At 37.5% G+C, this 20,869-nt stretch overlaps 2 protein-coding genes across 7 annotated transcripts in view; one reads left to right on the top strand and one right to left on the bottom strand.

Moving 5' to 3' along the window:
• The window catches only part of LOC145945511 (protein apterous-like), a 60,843-nt gene extending 53,873 nt beyond the window's left edge, over positions 1-6,970 (bottom strand). For 4 of the 6 annotated variants that reach the window (XM_083054570.1, XM_083054571.1, XM_083054572.1 and 1 more), the window contains exon 1: positions 1,833-2,963. In XM_083054570.1, the coding sequence (XP_082910696.1) occupies positions 1,833-1,880 (48 nt within the window). In that variant the 5' untranslated portion in view covers positions 1,881-2,963. Of the gene's footprint in view, positions 1-1,832; positions 2,969-6,904 lie in introns of those variants that run through there. The other 2 variants (XM_083054573.1, XM_083054574.1) reach the window with 2 other exon arrangements.
• Positions 1-20,869, top strand: part of LOC145945515 (uncharacterized) — a 163,181-nt gene that overhangs the window by 113,995 nt on the left and 28,317 nt on the right. The window contains exon 10 of the mRNA XM_083054578.1: positions 20,397-20,650. Within this exon, the coding sequence (XP_082910704.1) occupies positions 20,397-20,650 (254 nt within the window). The remainder of the gene's footprint in view (positions 1-20,396; positions 20,651-20,869) is intronic.

Genomic DNA, 20,869 nt, shown 5'->3' on the forward strand with positions numbered 1-20,869 from the left:
TTCCAGAGGCAAAGATCACTTGTGCAAAGCGTAAATATCCGCGGAATATTCGATGGATGTGTAAAAACATATATTTAAATATCCTTGCATATAGCAGGTTGTTGTAGATTATTGTAGATTTAATAAAATTTGTAATCGTAATATGGTGAATCCACAATTGAATTCTATTTCTCTACTTAATTTATATTAAAGAAAGATTATTTCAATCATTTACACACACACAAAGTAAATTATACCAAAAATAGTGGCTTTTCCTTATATGTAACGTAAGCTCAAAAACAGGCTTTCTAAGTTTCACATGTCATCCATTTAAAGTAATTCTATTTAACAATTTAATAATTCTTTAATAAATTAATAATTCTATTTTACAATATTATTTAATTTTTTATATAAATTTTTTTAAATTGTATTGTCCTTTAATTTAACTGTAATTAAATTTATTTGTGTTATGAAAAAACTTTTTGAAAGAAGAAAAAAAGAGAGAGAAAGACCAAAAATTGAGAAGTTATCTAGTTTATGCAAAATTTGATACTGCGTGATATCTCTATACTAATATATGTGCAATATTTCCGTCTTCTCAAGGCGAAGCGAAAGTTACAGCCTCTCAGCAAAACAAAAAGCTTATCATATATATATATTTATCGTCTGCATCATTTTCGAAATAACCACATAAAAAAAAATAAATTTAATAAAATTTAATAATTAATTGTGCATACAAGTAAATGTTTAAAATTATTTGTTAATTGTTGACCCGATAAAATATGAAGTATGTGATAATAATAATAACACAAAAAATACGTTGAAAAGAGATGAACAATTGTTGGAGACTCTCGAAATGACGTAAATACTTTTGCCGAACTGAGATTAATTAATGGCGATTCGTATAATGGAATAAAACGAAGAGACGTTATGTTACTTTTCGTTAGCGCAATGTTACTTTACGTTCACCTCCGTTCATTGGCGTGATTAATGCATCGGTTTAATTAATCGACGACAAGGGACAATCAATTACATTTGTTTACAAGCGGCACTCGTTACTTACGACGGCGGTCCCGGCCGGTTGATTAAGAGCAAATTAATGTTATACTCCAAGGTAGACTGTGTTATCACACCTTGCCACGTAATCCCGCATTGCTTTCAATTATCGAATAATTATCGCTTATTGACTTTTTTACACATTAGCGAACAGTTGTTGCCCCGATTGCAGATCGCTTCATTTAATATTTCATTCTGAATCTCGTAAATCGACACATTCAATTATAAATGTGATCGATGAAAAGCAGATTTAGACATTTATTTTAATTGTAACTTGTTACTAATACATTTTTGCATATATATAACGATGTTGGCAATTTGTTTCATTACTAAATAAAATTATAAAACTCGTAATTTTATGAAACAAAAGGATGTTTTGCAGTCTGCTTTCGAATGCTATCCATCCGTCGCACGTCTTGGATTCGCACCTGTACGACCTAAATTGAATCGGTTTTCATAGATTGACGTAATTTCCGATCCTCGCAACTCTCGCATTATCAGAATTGACCCTATCCGAACCGTCTCGCGGTTCACGAATCGAATCTCGATACTTGAAAAAAAAAATGATAAGGATGTTTAATCAAAGAGACCAAGTTCTCTCTGCAAAATTCATTCATACTCGCGGAAAAGGGGATTTTGCGCGGCCCTACATTCACCATCTTGAATTCGATAGGGCGAAATGTTTGCGGAGACGCTCGCAATCCGAGAGCTAGGTGCTCTTCCATCCCGTCGGGGTGGAAGAGACCAGCTGGCGCGAAACGACCAATGGGCAACACGGACACAGGGATGACACTCACCCAGTGCATGCCGGTGGTAGGAGGGGCGCGCTCCTCATACACTCCCATCAGGGTGGCCGCTGTCGCGGGGTAGTTCCCGCCGAGGGTGCGCGACGCCGATGTTGCTCGGGGGGGAGTCCCGAGGGATCCGCTTGCCGATAACGCGGAGATGGCGTCCGCTGTGGCTCGGGTTCTCTCTTCCTTCCACCTCTACTGCGCGTTCTCACCCTCGTCCTCTCTTCTCTCTTCTCTCTTCTCTCTCTCTCTCTCTCTCTCTCTCTCTCTCTCTCTCTCTCTCTCTCTCGCTCTTTCTCTCTGACGCTTTACTTCCCGAGCGACACTCCCGATATCACACTAAACGGAGGGGAGAAGGAAGAGTGTTGCTCCCTCCGTAAACTCCTTCAAGGATAGTCGAGGGAGGAGTCCTTACGAGTGCATCTCGTCCTTCACCAAGTCGACGACAGTGTCTCAACCTTAATTATTATTATCATACGCGAGTAACACCCATGTCACTTCACAGATCAGCACTGACGTCCGCTATTGTCATCGGCGTCGTTGACAGTTTCGAGATCCGTGATTCGCGGTCCATATCGCCCCGGCGCACTGCGATGTCTGGCGACGATCGGGAATCACCCCCGAACACCGTGACGTTTATACCGCACCCGCACTAAAACAATCCCGTTCGACACGCCGCGAGTCGTACGATTATTGACTTGAGGATCGATCAGTCCCGCACCCCCCCGACTGTTCACCCTCGGTGGAATGTGCAGCCTACGCAGGGATGATCTCCCGGATCCATGTGCTCCGCGACGAGACGCGACGGACGAAACGGAGCGCGAGACGAGGGACCAACTCGGGGCTGCACCACTGAGGTGAGTGCGGACGATTCCGACGAGTCGGAGCCGCGATACGGAGTGAGGATGCCGGCGAGGCCTGACTCCCCAGTCCCGAGTATGTTCAAAGACAGCGCCGTCTGGCGATGAAACCAACATCAACCTGGCAACATGATGAGATGCAGTGGGTTTCGGGTCGCAACCAAGTCCACACCCACGGCACCCCATTCGTTGGACGATACGTTGGTCCAGCCCATTCGCAAACTTGCTCGGGTCGTGATGAAGTTGCGTTGTTCACTCTCGGCGAACGGGTTTGTCGGAGAGTGGGCAAAATGAGGGAAGAACGGCGGAGAGAAAGAGGAAGTCGACGCCGCTGCGTTCTCGCATTGTCGTAACCTCTCGAGTAATCATAAATTCTGCGTCAGGGAATACGTTTTTCTTCCCCGAAACGAAAAGAAAAATCCCTTTTCCTTTGTTAAGAAATGTGACGTTTGTAATTAGGACAGTTTCAGAGACGAAAATGCAAATGAAGTTATTACACGCGAAAAATTCATGAACCCTAATACCAGACTCCCTTCCCCCAATTTGAAAATAAAATAAAATTTTAGCCAATTTTTTGCAAATATATGATGGTACCAAGTGTTATCATACTATAATGTATAAATTAAAAATTCTTATCAATATAATAGAATATAATGTAGCAATCGCTCTTCTTTGATATTACAATTACGTTTATTCATGATTTATTATGACAATTTTTTTGAGCTTTCGAAAAAAAGATTCCTTGCACTTTTGGAAAAGGATAGTAAAAAGATGGCGATTATTTTTCTCTGTTTCAACTCCGTAATTCCTTCATCCCCTCGCCATTATCGTATTTTCCCCAAAAACGATATGGAGAAGAGGAGGAAGAAGAGAACTCGATGAAGACGATCTCCGAACCGACTGAAAGACCGTAGGGCGACCGTCCGCAATATCTCGTCATAAAGAGAAACCGGTTTCGTCACGACGGAAACCGTCGCTCCGATCAGAAATTCCTGGCGATGTGTTCAGCGTGTCCCTCAATGATGGAATTTGCGAAAACGGCGCTTCGCGCGGTTTGTTTGACCCGCGCTATCATCATTACGTATCCACGATCATTTTACACGGAGTGATTAAGTCGATTATTTACAATGGAAACTCACTAATGGAATGCAGACCTCGATGTTACTCGCGTACTCCTGGTTACTCCCAATCATCCTGTCGCTTTGCGTATATTTTCAAATAATCAAATTTTACAGCGAGATAAGTCATTGATAAAGAGCGGTCTTGTTAAGAGCTGATCTGTTAAATATAGTATCGATTGCAGGAAAGAGGATAAAATCAAATTCCATTTAAAATGGAACATCAACAATTTGTCAATATTTTCATCAAGCTTATTTTAAATCCTCCTCCTCCCTTTTAAAATTGTTTAAATTTAAGTTTAAATTATTCAACAGTGAGTCTAAAAATTCAGAATATATTTAAAACCTCCAAATTTAATATATAAAATTTCACACACACACACACACACAAATTCTCAAAGTAAACTTAAAATTAATATAGGTATGCGTATGTTTTTGTGAAGAATTGTATTATAATTTTTATATCTTTTTGTGCAAAGAGGAGACACCGTTTTTTATGTATATCTCGCAAGATATTTTTCTACTTTTACTAAATATAATTCAACTCTTTGTTATATATTTTCCGCGAAACTCTGCAAATATACGCGCGGGAATATTTAAAACTCTCGGTATTTTTGGTATTATTCTCCTTCACAAACGGAAGTGGTAGCGAACGATAAACCACAAAGCAGCTTCCGAATTGAAAGTGGCGGTCGGATCGGAAAGCTGTCGGCGCTTTTCAGCTTTGTCTCTAAAATCCGTACATGGGTGAAAGGGCTTTTAGTTTACTCGCCACTTCGTGCGAATTTGCATCGCCCTTTATGCTTTCGAGCGGTAACATAATAGACAGAAGAATCAAGGACAACTCAAAGGAGTTCAAGGCTCTCCAAGAAATTCCGAACAAAATCCGAAAAAGGAAAAAAAATTGTTTAACAAAAAAATAAAAATTTATTATTATTCTAAATCTCCCTCGTCCCTTTTAAGATTTGTTTCGACAGAAGAAATCCATTTTGCAATAAAACGAAAAAGATTATCATATACAATTTTTAAGTTTAAATTTCAGTATGTGGTTCTAAAAAAAATCAGAATATAAATTTTTTTCGCGTATCTAAAATTTTCAAATTTTGTATAAAAACTCAAAATTAATGCATGCGTAAAATTCGAAAAATCTAGAATCGAATTGGTATCTGAAAATACAGAAATTGTCACGCCTAGCAGCCGAGTATCGATGAATTGCACCACGAGAGCTGTGCAACTCGACGCCTGTAAGGTCGCACCTTGGATCGCACTGTCGAAAGGACACCCGCTTTCCGCAGTCCGGTAGTGTTCCGCCGTTTGTGCTAAACGGTCCACCCAGCGGTCATTGTCGCTATTGTCTGCTACTGGCCAGCAAGCCGCGAGCACGCGCGATTCCGCAAAAGAGAGGCAGGGCGCGCGACAATGAGCGGTCCAGCCGGTTACATGCAGGGTCGACAACGACATTACAATGAGAGGGATCTTATAAACGTTCGGACAGAGCGTTTAGAGCACAAACGAGCTCCAGGCGGGCGCGCAGGACCGCCAATTTTCTGGCTGCAGCCAGAAACCTTCGAATATCCTCCATAAATAGTTATATTAAAATATTAAACTCGATAGAGTTATAAGATATTATGTGATTTATTTTATGTCATAAAATTTTTGAAGAAGAATAAAATCAAAAAGAAATGGAGAAAATAGTTTTTGGGGTACGTTTTTGTGCGTCATTAAATTAAATTTACAACATGTGTAAGAAAGTGTAATAGAACATTTTGTCGTGTTACAATATTTTTTTGCAAAAAAAGTTTTTAATTTTTTTGTATAAGAAAAACACAACTGAACATTGGGTAGTATCCTGTACGATGTAGGGACGGGAAAACATAAACGCGACAGTGGCAGAGGTGGACACAATAGACATCGTAAATGTCCGACAAGGAAATGCCGCTTGTCCATTGTCGCGGTAACGAACAGAAAATATCCTTCAGATCGTGTTGCTGAATGGCTATCGCGAGGATTACATGCTTATTCAGGACAGAACACGCGCCGGACCTTCTTCTGTCACCTCTTTTACTAGAACCTAGAAATTCGGGAACGAAAGGAAAAACGACTTAAAGCTCGAGCACGTCGGATGATCGCGGGATCAATCGATTAATCCTCGACCGTTGTACGTTTGCCGATCTAGGTGAATAAACCATCTCTTTCTTAATTTTTTCACAACACTTACTTTTCACTCATCGGGAAGCTGCGAGCTTCTCGAAGCGGAAGAGAATAACATTTAATTGCTACTGACGTAATTATTTTTTAGATAGGCTACGTTTGGTGTACATATCAAGTATATTTTTTTTAAGTAACAAAATGGTAATAACAAGCTAGCGAAGTTTTTAATTTCAGGATTTTTCCGAAAAATTTCTTTTAATGTTCTTCAGCTTCCTAATTCACTTAGAATCGAACCTTAATTTCTCAGAATCGCAAATACTTTAATCTGTTTGATATTTTCATGATGGTACATCATAGACATTTAAACATACGTGAAGATTTATATTTCTCGCACTCTTTTTTTATTTTAAACAGATTTTGTTGTGTGAAATAATAACCGAAAATAAATGACCAAAATTGTAAAATAAACGAGAGCTAAACCGTTGTTCGTACTCATGCCATTATTTGCAATAATACGTCAGCGGGCGATTGTAATCTCGCCTAACGCGGTCACTTTATTGGCGGGATTTCCAGATCGTGGAGCAGCAGCGCGTGCCGATCAATGAGCGCTGCGTGGATTATGAGAGCTGGGTGATTCGTTGTCGAGCAGGCACGTGTTACCGCGAAACACGTGCCTGCTCGACGACGGGCTTTACGAAAGGGCTTTACCGGACTGACTGACGGAATGGTTCTAAAGGGCCCTTTTTTCCTAGTATTCAGCATACACAACACGTTCGCCCATTCGACATATGTACGCTCGAACAAATGCGATATATATATTTACAATAAAAAAAAAAAAGATTAAAAATAGTGTCATATAATATTTTATTTCATTTATCCGCAGGTTTGAAAAATAGACCGCACAATTTGCTTGAAATACAAATTATAAATTTTTAAATATTATACTTACATTATATGTTGATAAGGTTTCCCTGTCTCATCGGGCGAGATCCAGTGGAGCACCTTCATCCCATTCGCGAGCGTATTCTTCGGGAATGAACTCCTCGCGCGTCTATATTCGCGGGACTTAATGCGCGCGATTCGTATGCACCGGGTCCCGCAATCGCAATAAACTGCGCGGTGCTTTTGCCATCCGGTGTGCGAGGAGACTCCGGACAAAACGGCGGCGAAAAAAATTGGAAATCTCGTCGAACCACTTGCATAGCGCCGGCCGGCTCAGTTTGCGAGAAATTAGTATGCGCGATGTCACGAGTCTTCCTTTTTCCCTCGCTCTACTAAAGGGATACCTGAAAATGAAAAAAAGAAAATAACTTTAGGACGTCCGGAGAACTTTAAAAGTTCTTGAGAAAGTTGAAGAAGTTTTTTGAAATCTTTTTTTTTTGACAAATGTATTTAGCATAAGAATCTACGATCGCGCGGAGTTTACTTGGCGGAATTATCGCACGTTTTATCACTGACGCTGCAATTGTGCATAATGTGACACTCGCCTAATATTAGATGGTTAATTAGCATTTATTCTCGTTAAGGGTTTTCTATAATTTTATTAACATACATTTAACAATGCTAAATAAAATACCTACTGTATTTTTGCATAATACGATATCGTGTGATACGTATAAAGATTCTATCAAACACTTGTTTAATAAAAACTATTACGGACGAATTTATTATAGAAGTTTATTCGACTATAAAGGCACCTGAGATTTGGTGACGAGACTTCTCTCTTTTTTTTTTCTTTCTTTCTTTCGTATCGAAAACGTTCTCCTGAGACTAGGCGGACGGATATCCTCTTACCGACACGTGGCTCGCACGTGCCCTTTTGCCGACTAGTTCCACGAGGGTGAAAGAGGGTTCTTCCAACGCGATCCTATAAGGCTATTAATTAAGCGAGATTCTCCAAGTACATCAGATTCGAAGACATTGCGTACGCGCGCAGCTTCGAAACGTGCGTCATATTTCCGCCGGCTTTGAAATCCGGCACGAGCCAATAGTCGGCTCCAATCGCCTATTATCTCAGATTTTAGCCCAAACTATGCTTATCGTGAAATCTGAATGTCCTCTTCCTAAAATAAAAGCCTTTATCCTATCGAATATATAGAGTAATAAATGTTTTGATTTTCAAGCAAATTTAAAACGCGGTGCGATAAAGCGGTAAGTTATTTTAAGCGAACATTTATTAAATTTTTATGTTTATAGACGAGCATTATTTAATGAATAATCAAAATTTTATGATCTTTCTGTTCGTCATTTTATATTTAATTCTTACAAAAATTATTGAATCAAATATTCTAAAATATTTTTTGATTCGTGTAAACCACTTGTTAATTTTTATATATTATTATATTAAAACTTTTTCATAAATTAAATAATTAAGATCAAAATTGATATTTTAATTGAATCAATTAAACAGAATAATCTAATAAATACTAAACACAATCTAATAAATAATTAGATTAATTATTGCGTAATATTGTTTAAGTTAAGGAATCTTATATTTTGAAAATTTTTCTCTTTACATATTTTAGCAAGAATTACGTACTTAGATTCCGATAAACAATTGTAAATAGAATCCCGAAAAGATGTATGTGTAAAATTTAAAAGAATAATATTAATCGTTTATTTTATGAGGAAAATCGAGAGAATTATCGATATAAAAATAATATTATTTCTCTCATTATAAATTATAAATTACTAGCTTCAATATTAATTGTAACCTCATTATTAATTATTATTAACGTTATTGACATATAATTACAATTAGGATGTATTTATTATTATAAAATCTAATAAATAAATAGGATATTATCATACAATTATATAGCATGTCAATATTGCTTTGGAAATAAAATACTTTACGCATTATATATTTCGTATTCGTGTATTTTAAAATATATTGCGTTAAATATATCGAATAATATCGTTTTAATTAAGGAATTTTACTCATTTTAGAATCGCTTTATATACATATTTTAACGCATCAAGTTTTATCATGTAGTAATAGTGCATACTTACAATTAATATTGTATCTACGAGGCAAGAGAGAAAAAAAGAAAAATTAAGACAGAGAGAATTCTCTTTCTTGCTTCGCCGCGTTACGGAGACAGAGGGGATATCGCGCGTGAGCAGCCGTGTGACGTCTGTTCATTCTCATTCAGTCAGGCGTAGTGATAGTACTACCCCCACCTCCCCCACCCCCACCCTTACTCCAAAACCCGGCTCCGGTGCTCGGTCAAAGTCGTCTCAAAGTCGTACACAATAGACTCTCTCTCTCTCTCTCTCTTACCACAGTAATATATACACATTATGGTACGTGATAAAACAACGCGTTAGAATACGCAATACGCGATTCCGAAATATGTATATAAAATTCCTTGACTAAAGCAGTACTATGCGATAACATTGAACATATTAAAGCACGCAAAACGCAATTATGAATTCTATTTCAAAAACAATACATATATATTAATATTGTTTTTATTAAGAATATTTAATTTCCGAAAATCGCGCTTTCTATATTTCGATAAATAATTGGAAATAGAATCGCGGAAAGAAATGTATGTGCAAAGTATATAACATTGATATTGATCATTTATTTCGCGAAGGTGTATTATTATTATACGTACATACATATGTATATACAAACAGACGATGTATTCTTTGTAAGGAAATGTAATAAAGAAATAGGATCGTCATATAGTTATATTACGAGTCGTAAAATATTGCTTTAATCAAAGTATTTTACGCATTGTATTTCAAATCGGGATAACATTTAACGTGTCGAAATATGCAATTATGGATTATAACACGTAAAGTATTTTAATCAAAATAATATTACGACTCGCTATATATACAATTCTATACTCTAAATATGATTCTGTTTCTGTATTCTATTCATTATAATGAATACATTATAACTGTGATGATATCAATGACGTTAACAATGAATAATAATATTATATAATTAATATTAAAGTTAAAATAATTTATAATACAGAATATTAGTTGTATCATTAATTGTATCATTAATTGTTTCAATAATTCTCTCTTTCTCTCCCCCCTTTCTCTCTCTCTCTCTCTTCAAGAAATATTCTTGTAAGTGTTATATATCTTTTCGGAATTATATTTTCAATTGTTTATTAAAATTTACGCAATACGCACTGAAATACATAAAGCAAAATTTTCGATATTAAATATCTTAACTAAAACATTATCATATGATAACATTAAACATTTTACTGAAATAAACGTGAAACGCAGTTAGATTCGCAAAAGTTTGAAACTTTTGTAAAAATTTTTGTGACTATTTTTTGAATCATGAAAATTTCCACAATTTCTGTCATCATAAATATTCTTTAAATAAATTTATAAATTAATATATCTATCCAATTCGCAAATTTCGCGACGCGAGTAATTAGTGAAATAAAGTGAAGTGCAATTGACGTGGGACAACAACGTGCGACATCAACGTTGAACAATGACAAGGCAGGAAGGCTACCAAATCACTATCTAGGGCCTAGGACCAGTGTTAATGATGCTGTAATTGCAGCGAAAGATACATTGGAGGACGTCGAGGAACCTCATAAAATAATGAGTGTTTAAATTTCAATTTTACAATTAATCCGTTTTTCTTAGCTGTATTTTTTCTACACCTTATTGTGCTATTCATATATTATTATTAAATATTATTATTTATATATTACATAATATAATTATTAACAAATCTTACCATTAAAAAAAATAATTATTCAAAGTAAAATAATTTAATAAATCTTAAATTATTAAAAGATTTATTAAATTATCTAATAAATTTCACAATTTTATAAATGTAAATATTAAAATCATATTTCATGTAATAATATCTTTGCACACAAAAATTTATTTTTAAAACAAATATATATAATGCACAGCTAAGAAGAATAGATTATACTGCATGAGTAGTAAATTGCGCTATTTGCAATTATCGCATTGATTTCCAACGCGAGAAACAAAGAGAAAATGGTCATGTATTGTTAAACTAAACAATTTTATAATTTTAGCGAAAATACGAGAGTCTAATATATTATTTGTTCTTTTTATAATTCGCAAATAAGACCGTACAAATCCCTCCTATTCGTAAATCCATGTAAAAATTGTTTTGACTTAATAAATGCGGAAAATAATTTACCGATATTAAACCTGAGTAAAAATCGATAAATAAAAATAAAGGAGCAAGGACGCGTGTAAAACCGTTCCGTGTGACGCGAGCTGCTTGACGGTTAAATCCGCCGTGTAAAGTAACATGACACATTGACGAGAGCTGATCTGACGCGTAAGGGATACTCGTAAAAAAATGGGTCCTGCGCCCTGCCATAAGCTCACGTGTGCTATTATTGTGGGAAAAGCGGCAATATTCCGAGCTCGATCTACCCTCGTACGATTTTTTTGAGAACAGCAATAATTTGTAAGAAATGTGGGAGAGCTAAAAGGGCACAAAAATATATTAGCTGTCCTTTATGTGTAATATATTACACACACACATATTATATATATAATATATATACATATAAATCAAGTCGTGTATACATAAATACAAATATACACAGTTACACATACATATACACATACCCACGTTAAATAGATTTATTATCATAAATAATTTAAGAAAAAAATTAGTATTATTAATAATTATTCTCGTATCACAAATTATATCGCGATAATTCTTCGCAGCAATTTCAGTAAGATTTGCGGCTAATTGCAGAGCGTTTACGTGAAAAAAAAATGGAACGTTTCCATGGCGCTTTATCATCCGGCTTATCGCGAGGGTGCGTGTGTTTCCCCAATATTTCACCTCCATAAAAATCTCATAAACAATGCGATCAGCCTGTACGCGTGACAGGACGTGTGTCCTGCCACCCCATCCGCGTTTCATATTACAGACTTGCAGGATTCATCCATCACATGCTAGAAAAAGTCCCGTCGCAATGAAACCGCGGCAGTGGCAGTTTGTGATTGATAAAACGTCAAATTAGTTAACCCAACCCCTTAACATCTTAAGCCGTTCACCCTCTTGTGCGTATCCCTAAAAAATGTGTCAATAGCTTAGCTACATTTTCGAGCAAGCTAATGCGTTTAAAGTTTAAAAATTTCGACTCTCTCAGATTTATATTATTTTTAGATTTCGAATTTAAACTGATAAGTTAATTATTCCAAATTTCCGAAAACTTTGGTACATTCTATTGAGTTTTTGGATTTATATAGAATAAATAAATAAATAAATATACAAAGCAACCTGGCACAACAGAGGGTTCTTATTTATTCTGCAAAGCAGAAGCGTTTGACCAGAAAGTGATCCCGACCCTTTAGAATCCTTTAAAATGGCGCACGAGCTTACTAATTCCTCGTTAGACGATAAATTCCTTTAAATGAGCTATCACGCTGTGGTTAATTTGTGTGAAATCATCCGGTTGCTTTTGACGTGTTCGGCGTGCAGATGTGTTTGTCACGCCCTTTTATGCCCTTTTTCGAGCTTTGGAAATAGGTCATTTCCGAAAGGATTCTTTCGGCACGCACCTGTGATCCTTAAAGAATCCCAGCTGTCACTTTCTGCTTAACGTCTCTATAATTTCTTAAATTCTATATCCGGACCTCGCAAAATTAGAGCACTTTCTTACCATTCTTAAAAATTAAATTAAAACTGTCGAGCTAAATTCCAGAGATATAAAAAAATGAGATTATGAAGATTATTTAAAAATAAGAGAGAAGCTTTATACAATTTTCCAGAAATGAATGCAATTTATAATTTTACGTCCGAAACGTTCGTTTAATTAATTTGCAAAAATACAGCCAAAAATACCGGTGTCCGCATCGTTCGTTCTCTCTCGAAGGCCCGGCTGGCGGATCTCGAAGTGGCCAGTTATTTATGGTTGGATGTATTAGAGGTGGATATATATAAACGTCGGTTATTGCAAACACTTAACAGTCCGTATATCAATCAGAATGCCAACTCGATGCGCAGACCCTCGAGAGAGTGAAGAGAGTGACGCTGCGCCGCGCTTCTCTCGCGAGGAGTGCATCATCGTCGGATTCGATGCACTTCAACTGGACATTACGCGAATGCTAACGAAAAACGTGCGCAAATATATCTTGGCGATGCGATATTTGTTCGCTTATTTATTTCCCAACGAAATTATCATCTCGAGATCGGATTTAAGCAATCAGGATAATTTCGCGAGAAATAGTTTCCAATTTTATATTAGCAACATTAATTATAAAAAGAATGTTTATTTTGTCACAGGAAGCGAATGCGTTAGTCATTGTGTAAGTGTAATATCTTTAATATTGTGTTTATCTCTCAATATATGTGTGGATTTTTTTATATTGCTTGTTTTACGACCGTTTTACGATTTATGATTTTTCTCTTGGATTCGATGAATATATGTGCGTATAATGCAATCGAAGAGTCCTTGATTGAACTATAAATGAGCATAACTGGTGTGTGAACGTACACATTCAAGGGTGCTCTGCTCAACCATTCGTGTCGTAAAATGTTTTTCGACGCATCGCCAACCCCAATAAAATAGCAGCTGCCCTCAGAGACTTTTCACGGTGGCATTATAACACCTGTCATCGGCGGAAAACCCACAGGGGCGTGTTCGTTTTCACGCATGTTACCAGCGTGAAAAACCTGTCGCTCGTTTTCAAAGTACAGAAACTTTCAGCAACACTGTTTAAATTTACTTAAATTTTTAGGGAGAAAATTTAAACAAATATGTAAAATAAAAATAAAAATTTGATTTTCGGTTAGAAATACGTATTTATTCATTTATATTTTTAGTCTTACTATTTCTTGCCGAATTAAAAAACATTATAAGAGTGTAAACTTAAATATTAAAATATCTTTCGTTAGTTGTATAAATCATGTATGCATAAGGCAAGAATTGATTTATTTATGTGAGAATTATATTAATTATATAATATAATTATTATATTATTATGTCAAAAAATATTTCCAAAAAAAACTTTGAAATAATTTTAATAAAAAAAAATAAACACATATGTAATGTTGTAGCACGACTTGACATAAAATCTTTTTCAAGATTTATAAATCTTATCTTAAACAGATATATATATCTTAAAAATCTTTATAAATCTTATCTCATAGATATATACTTTTTCTCTTTGTAATCTCGAATATCGATATTTATGAACGTTAAGAGGTCTCTGTTTCTCTCTTCTTAAATCTTTCAAAATGAAATTTATATCAACTTCCTTGACAATTCGCATATCTTTAAGGGGGGCTGATACGTTCATTGGTTCATAGAACAAAGCACAATTTAAATTATAGCAACGCGATATAGCATTAAATTCCGCGAATGTCGATGTATCTCATATCTAAACTCTCAGCTCATTCGCTTCTAATCCGGCTGTAATCTCCTCTCTAATCCGGTTCGGCGTCCATTTTCTCGAGGCCGGGGCGATCGTGGACCACCGGTACGACACCGAAAAGATCGTTCGAGGCATCGAGCGCAGCTGCGCTCACGTTGCAGTCGCATAATTTATGGCATCGACGAGGAGAAGCGGTCGAAAAGAAGGAGCAACAGAGGGAAGGGGAGGAAGGAACAAGGAGGAAGATTAACAGTAAAAGAGCGAGAGGGAGACAGATCGGCCGCGCAGACATTAAGATACCAACGAGAGGGTGATGGGAGGGAGAGACGCGGGGACAAACATTCTTTATGCGCTTTATCAGCCTTATCAAACGACCGGTAGTGTGTGATGCGACTTTAGCAACTCGATGTCTCTCACTCTCCCGCGGAGACGCGTCTTTTTTCCCTTTCCCTTCCTTCCCTTCGCTCCACCCCGCAAAACAATTGTATACAAAAGGCCGCTTTATTGCTCGTACTATAACAATAAAATATTGAAGAAGGGCAACACTTTTTCTATTCTTTAAATAAACATAATAAAACACACATTTATAATTTAGAAAAAGAAGAGAAAACTTTCTATTCCAAGAGATTCTAAAAAACACGGAATTATAAAATTTTTAAAATTTAATTGATGAAAGTATACACACACAAGAAAGCAGAGAAGATATAAAAATTATCTAATCATCTCTTTATATACAAAAAACTACGAAAATGTGCGACGGGGCGTCAAAGGGCGAAAAAAATGAGTTGACTTGTCACAGTGACACAATTTTTTTGTCGAGAATGTGAGAGAGCGCGAGACACATGAGTTATTTACCTTACGTAAATGAAGATATATCGCAGGGAAATCCTTTTTAACGACCAGCCTTTTTTCTCATTCTTTTTTTTTCTCGCTCCCTTTTTCTCTTTCCCTCTTTCTCTCTCTCTCTCCCCCTTTCTCTCTCTTTCTCTTGTCATCCAAAAATCATTAGATATCAACGCACGCATGCTCGGCGATATATACTGTAGATAATGTGTGTGTGTGAACAGATAAAAGTCGCGTATGCAATTACACCGGATCGCTTAATAGTTTGTTGTGAAGATCACTTTGATGTAAGTTAGCGTCAATTTAAGAGTCGATCACGTAAGATTTTAAGAAAAAATTACTGAATGGGAATCTATCGAAAATGATGAGGTGTATATGTATCTCTCTTCTGGAGATAATTATTTTTAAAAAATAATAAATTTATAAAAATAGACAAAAATGTTAAAATTGAAAATATTTTCTCGTTTTTGTCAGCAAAAGGGAACACTTGGTAACACTTTACTTTAGGCCTCGCAAAATTTTTACCTGACAGCTTCTCGCTTTTCTTTTGAAGAAAAGCCGAATAATTCGATTTATTTATTCGATAATTTACTTTTTAGTTACTTTCGTGTCCTAAGAAAATATTTAGATTTTAAAAACGCAAAACATCTTATATATTAATTTTCGAAGAAGTGTTCAAGTGTCACTATTTTTTTATTTTTCTAAGATGTCCTAAAAAGAAAGCCGATAAGCGCCTTCGATATATCGCTTTTAGCATATTATAATAATATAATAAATAAAATATAACAATAATATTAATATTAAATATTAATTAAATAAATGAAAAGAGAAATCTATTTTTTCAAAAATATTAAATAAATAAAAATTACAATTATATTAATTTTTTAGACATTTTTTGGTACAGAGATTTTGTGGAATTTTTAAGAATTTAAATGTATATTAAGTGAAATTCTAACAATATACATTTTTTCTTCTGAAAAAATTGAAAATTTGTAGAGATAAAATTGTTCAAATTTAGACATCAATATTAAATCTAGAATATAACTTTATATGTTACAAAAAATGAGAGTTCGGCGTGCAAGAGCTTCGAAGAGACTATCTCGAATCGCTCTGTCAAGGCTTATCTGCGTCGCCTCTCGCGTCACAGATCATTGACTGAAACGTAGCCGCGCTTTGCTTTGAAGAGAATTCTGGCCGTGAACGTTTCCGGGAAACATCCGTCTTGCGCCGAGACTTAAAGGCGCGCAGAGTATAAACTGAATCTGAAGTAAATGGCTACAAAATGCGCGTTGCTTTAATTACCGAGATATTTCATATTACATACGGAGAAAAGTTTTATCGGTGCGTTGATATCCAATCAAACTCACTGAGCGAAACAGAGAGCTTTGAAGATATCCTGCACGCTCGATATATAAATATTAATGTCGTGTAAGCCTCTTTTACTGTCGTATACCTACTGTGGAATTAACAACATCTTTCACATAACATTATGCAGTATTCTGTTAATTTAATCTTGCTCATTCCTACACCGCGTATTACTAACGTACATTACTCCTCCTTTACACGGTACGGTCGACAGAGAAGAGGTACGAGGCAACGTTGTGGGGGAGAAACTAGAGGAGAAATAGTTAGCGAAGGCACACACATACAGAGAAATGTCGGGGAGTATCACGACCGGAATAAAGATGGTCGACGCTGATAATTAGAAAATGAATAATAAAACGATTTATTTGTTGCACCCGAGAAAGAACGGACAATCGATAAATCTTGATGCGATTACGTAATCTCGCCTTATTACCGGGCTTTCCTATATATAAATGATTTTATCGCACGATTTTCATCTGACAATCCTATCCCGAATTTTATTAGCGAATGATATCACCGTGATTAACATATTCGTTTAATATAATATGTATATAGAATAACAGCTTTCGGGAATTCGAAAAGTCAAAAATTTTGAAGCTTATAAAAAAAGATGTTACAGTAAAAAAAATACAATATGAAATTTTCAGAGTATAAAAAAGTGTTCTTCACATTTTTTTACTAGAAAATTCTTTGACAATTTAGTCTTTAAATTTTTTATATTTTTTGTATTTTTTTCGTTTTATATATTTATTTTTATTTTATTTCTTATTTGGTATTTTTTTGATTTTTCAAATTGTGTTGGGTTCTCCCCCATCCATATGTATATTTGTACTATATACGTCGCTATCGCCCGAGATCCTGCGCGCAGCATCTTCCCGCGGTATATATCCGGAGATGAAAAATATGTTAAGAGACACGTACAGCGTCATTGTGTCGCCAGTAACGTGAAACCTCACGGGTTTTCTCTTTCTCTTTCTCTCTTTTTTTCCTCTCCTTTTCTCTCCGGCATAACACAAAGCTCGCATAACGCATGGCACGAGTCGGGGGGAACGAGTGTGATAAACATGTCAGCGTGACTGGACCCCCTGCAGCGGACCCGGTCCGGGCCCCGAGAGTTTGATGCCCCCGTTACCTGTACGCGCCCTAACTTTTACGCCAACTCGCGCCGGGATAACGTAGTTTTGGACTTTTTTTTAAGAATTTCCAGTCTGCTCATATCACACACAATACGCAAAATATAGAACGCGACGATTTGCGTTTATTATCCGTTTCATTAATACGCGACTTTTTAACATTGCGCGCTTTAATATGCAGGAAATATCACAGGGAGATAGGGAGATCTCGATTTTATTTTAATTATTTATTATATTAATTATTATATCCGCGAGAATATTAATTATTTATATAATATTAATTTTATTTGAATTATTTAATTAAAATGCTAATTTAATTAAAATGCTGTAATGATACCAGGATGGATCATAGGATTAAACGGAAGCAATTCAGCAATCTTGAAATCTACTTAATCTCTACGGAATCTAGTAATCTCGATTATTTTCAAACACTTAACTTCTTGTATCTATTACTTTCGATATTAATCGGGAAATTTTACGATTGTCGATCGATATCGAGTGCGCAAATCACTACGAGGTAACGCGCCGAGCCTCATTGTATCTTTCATCGACGTAATGCTCGATGACAGCCGCCGCGGTTAAACGTGCATCATCGACGTATATCCACGCGAACGCCTCGTTGCCTCTGTATCTAACTTCACCGCTGGACGATAAGGCCTCTTATTAAGTATCCCATAAAGAGCGACCGCGCGCGTTTTTCCCATCCTCGCCGATGTATTCTCCCTCTCCCTCTTTCTCTCTCTCTGTCACAATCTTTATTTTCTCTCTTTCTCTGTCTCTCCGCATGTAAGAGGAGAGTAGCGATCATCCGTGATCGACATGGTAGGCCCATAAACGCGGCGCGGAATGTTGGTCATCGTGCCGCCTTGAGCGAAGGAATCGGTGGCAGTACAGCAAATCAGACATTTTATTCGGCATAACCGCTGACAGCTCTTCATACGGGTTATCCTCGTGCTTTGCACATTGCGCCGCCGCTCTAAATCGCAGCTCCTCAAACGCCGCATCGCGTCGGTCGGGCCCCGGAGAATGGGAATGCGGTCCCAATAACGCAGTGATACTCAAATCGCGCATGGCGCCTGGCCTGGAGGACGCTCGTATCAATTAAGCTTTATCGGAAAAATTAACGTAAAAAAAAAAAAGAAAAAAGAAAACGTCTATATGAGTTCCCTCGCGGCCTTGAGAGGCTCCGAAAGAAACCGAACTCACGATTCTAGATGCCGAACCGTGCGTAAACTTCTATATCAGCCGTGGTCTGATTAAAGACCCTGCGAGATGCGGCGAGAGACGAGCCGCAAAGTCCGATAAAAGCCATCGAATGAAATTAACCGGGCAAATTGGTTCGAGCGATTCCTCTCCGACGAGTTTATACTTATTATATTCGCTTTATTCGCGCAAACCGTAAACGCTGCGGATTGAGAAGCGCTGAATGAGTCTGCTATTTGCGTTCGCGACCGACCATTTCAATTCGAGACGAGAAAAATTTCAACTCGAAAGTGCAAAACGTGGTCCAGGATTTCAAGATGCCACACTCTTCGATTTTTAATTTTTTTTAACTTAACAAGAGAGCGGGACAGGAAAAATATCGTAGATTGACGTTATACATTTATGATTACGAGGAGAGGGAGAAAGAGAGAAGAGATTTATTCTCTCGTAAGAAAGCGAAATTCGAAAGAGACGAAATTTCCGTCTATTCGATATTCGATCGTCCGAATATCCACTAATGCGATGTCTCCCGTCGACCTGTCAGCTGTCAGCTGATTACGCGCTCGTCAGCTGATCACTCGCCGTTAGGAGAAAAGCTATCGCGTCGCGATCGCTTTGCGATTCGTTCGCGAACCTGCAGGATATACATCCGCGCACTTCCGCCGCAACCGCGGCGAGGATTTATCGTCTACAACCGCCTCGTTGCAGCTGTACCGTGAAATCTACGGCCAGTGTGTATCGGTCGTTCTTTTTTGCCGCCTCGTCGGGTGAAACGAAAAAAAGGAGAAAGAAAAAACACTCGGAAGCTAGGAAGTCTAGAGATTTTCAAGACGATACGCGCGAATCGGAAATTTCGAAAATTCTTGACACTTGGTCGAAAATGACAGACGAGACTTGTCTCCGACCGAACGATACGAATCTTACTTTATTCCACGTACAAACAATCGGAACGCGCTCGTAGCTGAGAAGACTGCGCTCTCAGATGTTCGCAGATTTCGCGACCGGACTCGCAAGCAACCGGTCGGGTCAGTGAACATTCACACGAACACACCATCGCGATGACGCTGGAAACAACAGCAACGGGCAACGGAATCAGGAGCCGGTACACCTTGACTGGCTGGCTGGCTGGCTGGTGAGCTAGCGGTTCGTTCAGATCTAGATCCCAGATTTAACTGCAGATATTAATTAGGCGAGTCGCGAGCGCCTCTCTTACTCGTTCGTGAATTCTAACGGCTTGCCTAACGGCCGAACTTGCAAATTTCGTCTTTGGAGAATATATATATGTATATCGGCAGAGAGTCTGCGAATCGAGCACGCTCTTCCCCGGAACGTGGGTAATATTATCTATATAGGCCCGGATAGGGCCCCGATTCTCATTAGATAAACCTCTCGAGAGTGTATCCAAGGACGCACACTTGGTACACACATTGGACATTCGTTACTCCCGCCCGTTCATTCCGGCTCTTAATTACCGTGGCATTCTCTATGAATTTATAAGAATTTGCACGTTAAACCTCTCATTGCACGCTTCAGTCCTCATCAAGATCGGAAGAGCTTCTGGTGCGCGTCTTCAAAGGGATTTCCGGTGCGCGTCATCGAAGCAGACCGTCGCATCATATTATCGCCGTTGATGACGAGGGGGAAGGGAAGGAGGATGGGACGGGGCCTTAAAGGGAGGAAGGTAATTTCAGAGGTAATTTCCGAGCATGAACGCGAGAATGGGAAGCAGCTCGAGTGCGTCTACCGTGTTCCTGTCATCGACGGATCGCGCGCTTCGTTATCTGATGGTGATTATGCGAGTGGCGTGTGTGTGCATACGCCTGTTTTATGTGTATTCATGTGTGTGTGTGTGTGTGTGTGTGTGTGTGTGTGTGTGTGTATATAATGTATAATAATAAAAAGGCCGGCACGGCGGTCTTAACGTGCGGCCAACAAACATTGCGTTAGACGCATTCGCGAACAAGCTATGTGAACGTATTATATGGGGTGGCCTGGAAAATTAACCC

The sequence above is a fragment of the Prenolepis imparis genome, unplaced genomic scaffold, assembly GCF_030444845.1.
Source record: "Prenolepis imparis isolate NDT839.2.m4 unplaced genomic scaffold, iyPreImpa1.0 SCAF_14, whole genome shotgun sequence".
Classification (NCBI taxonomy): domain Eukaryota; kingdom Metazoa; phylum Arthropoda; class Insecta; order Hymenoptera; family Formicidae; genus Prenolepis; species Prenolepis imparis.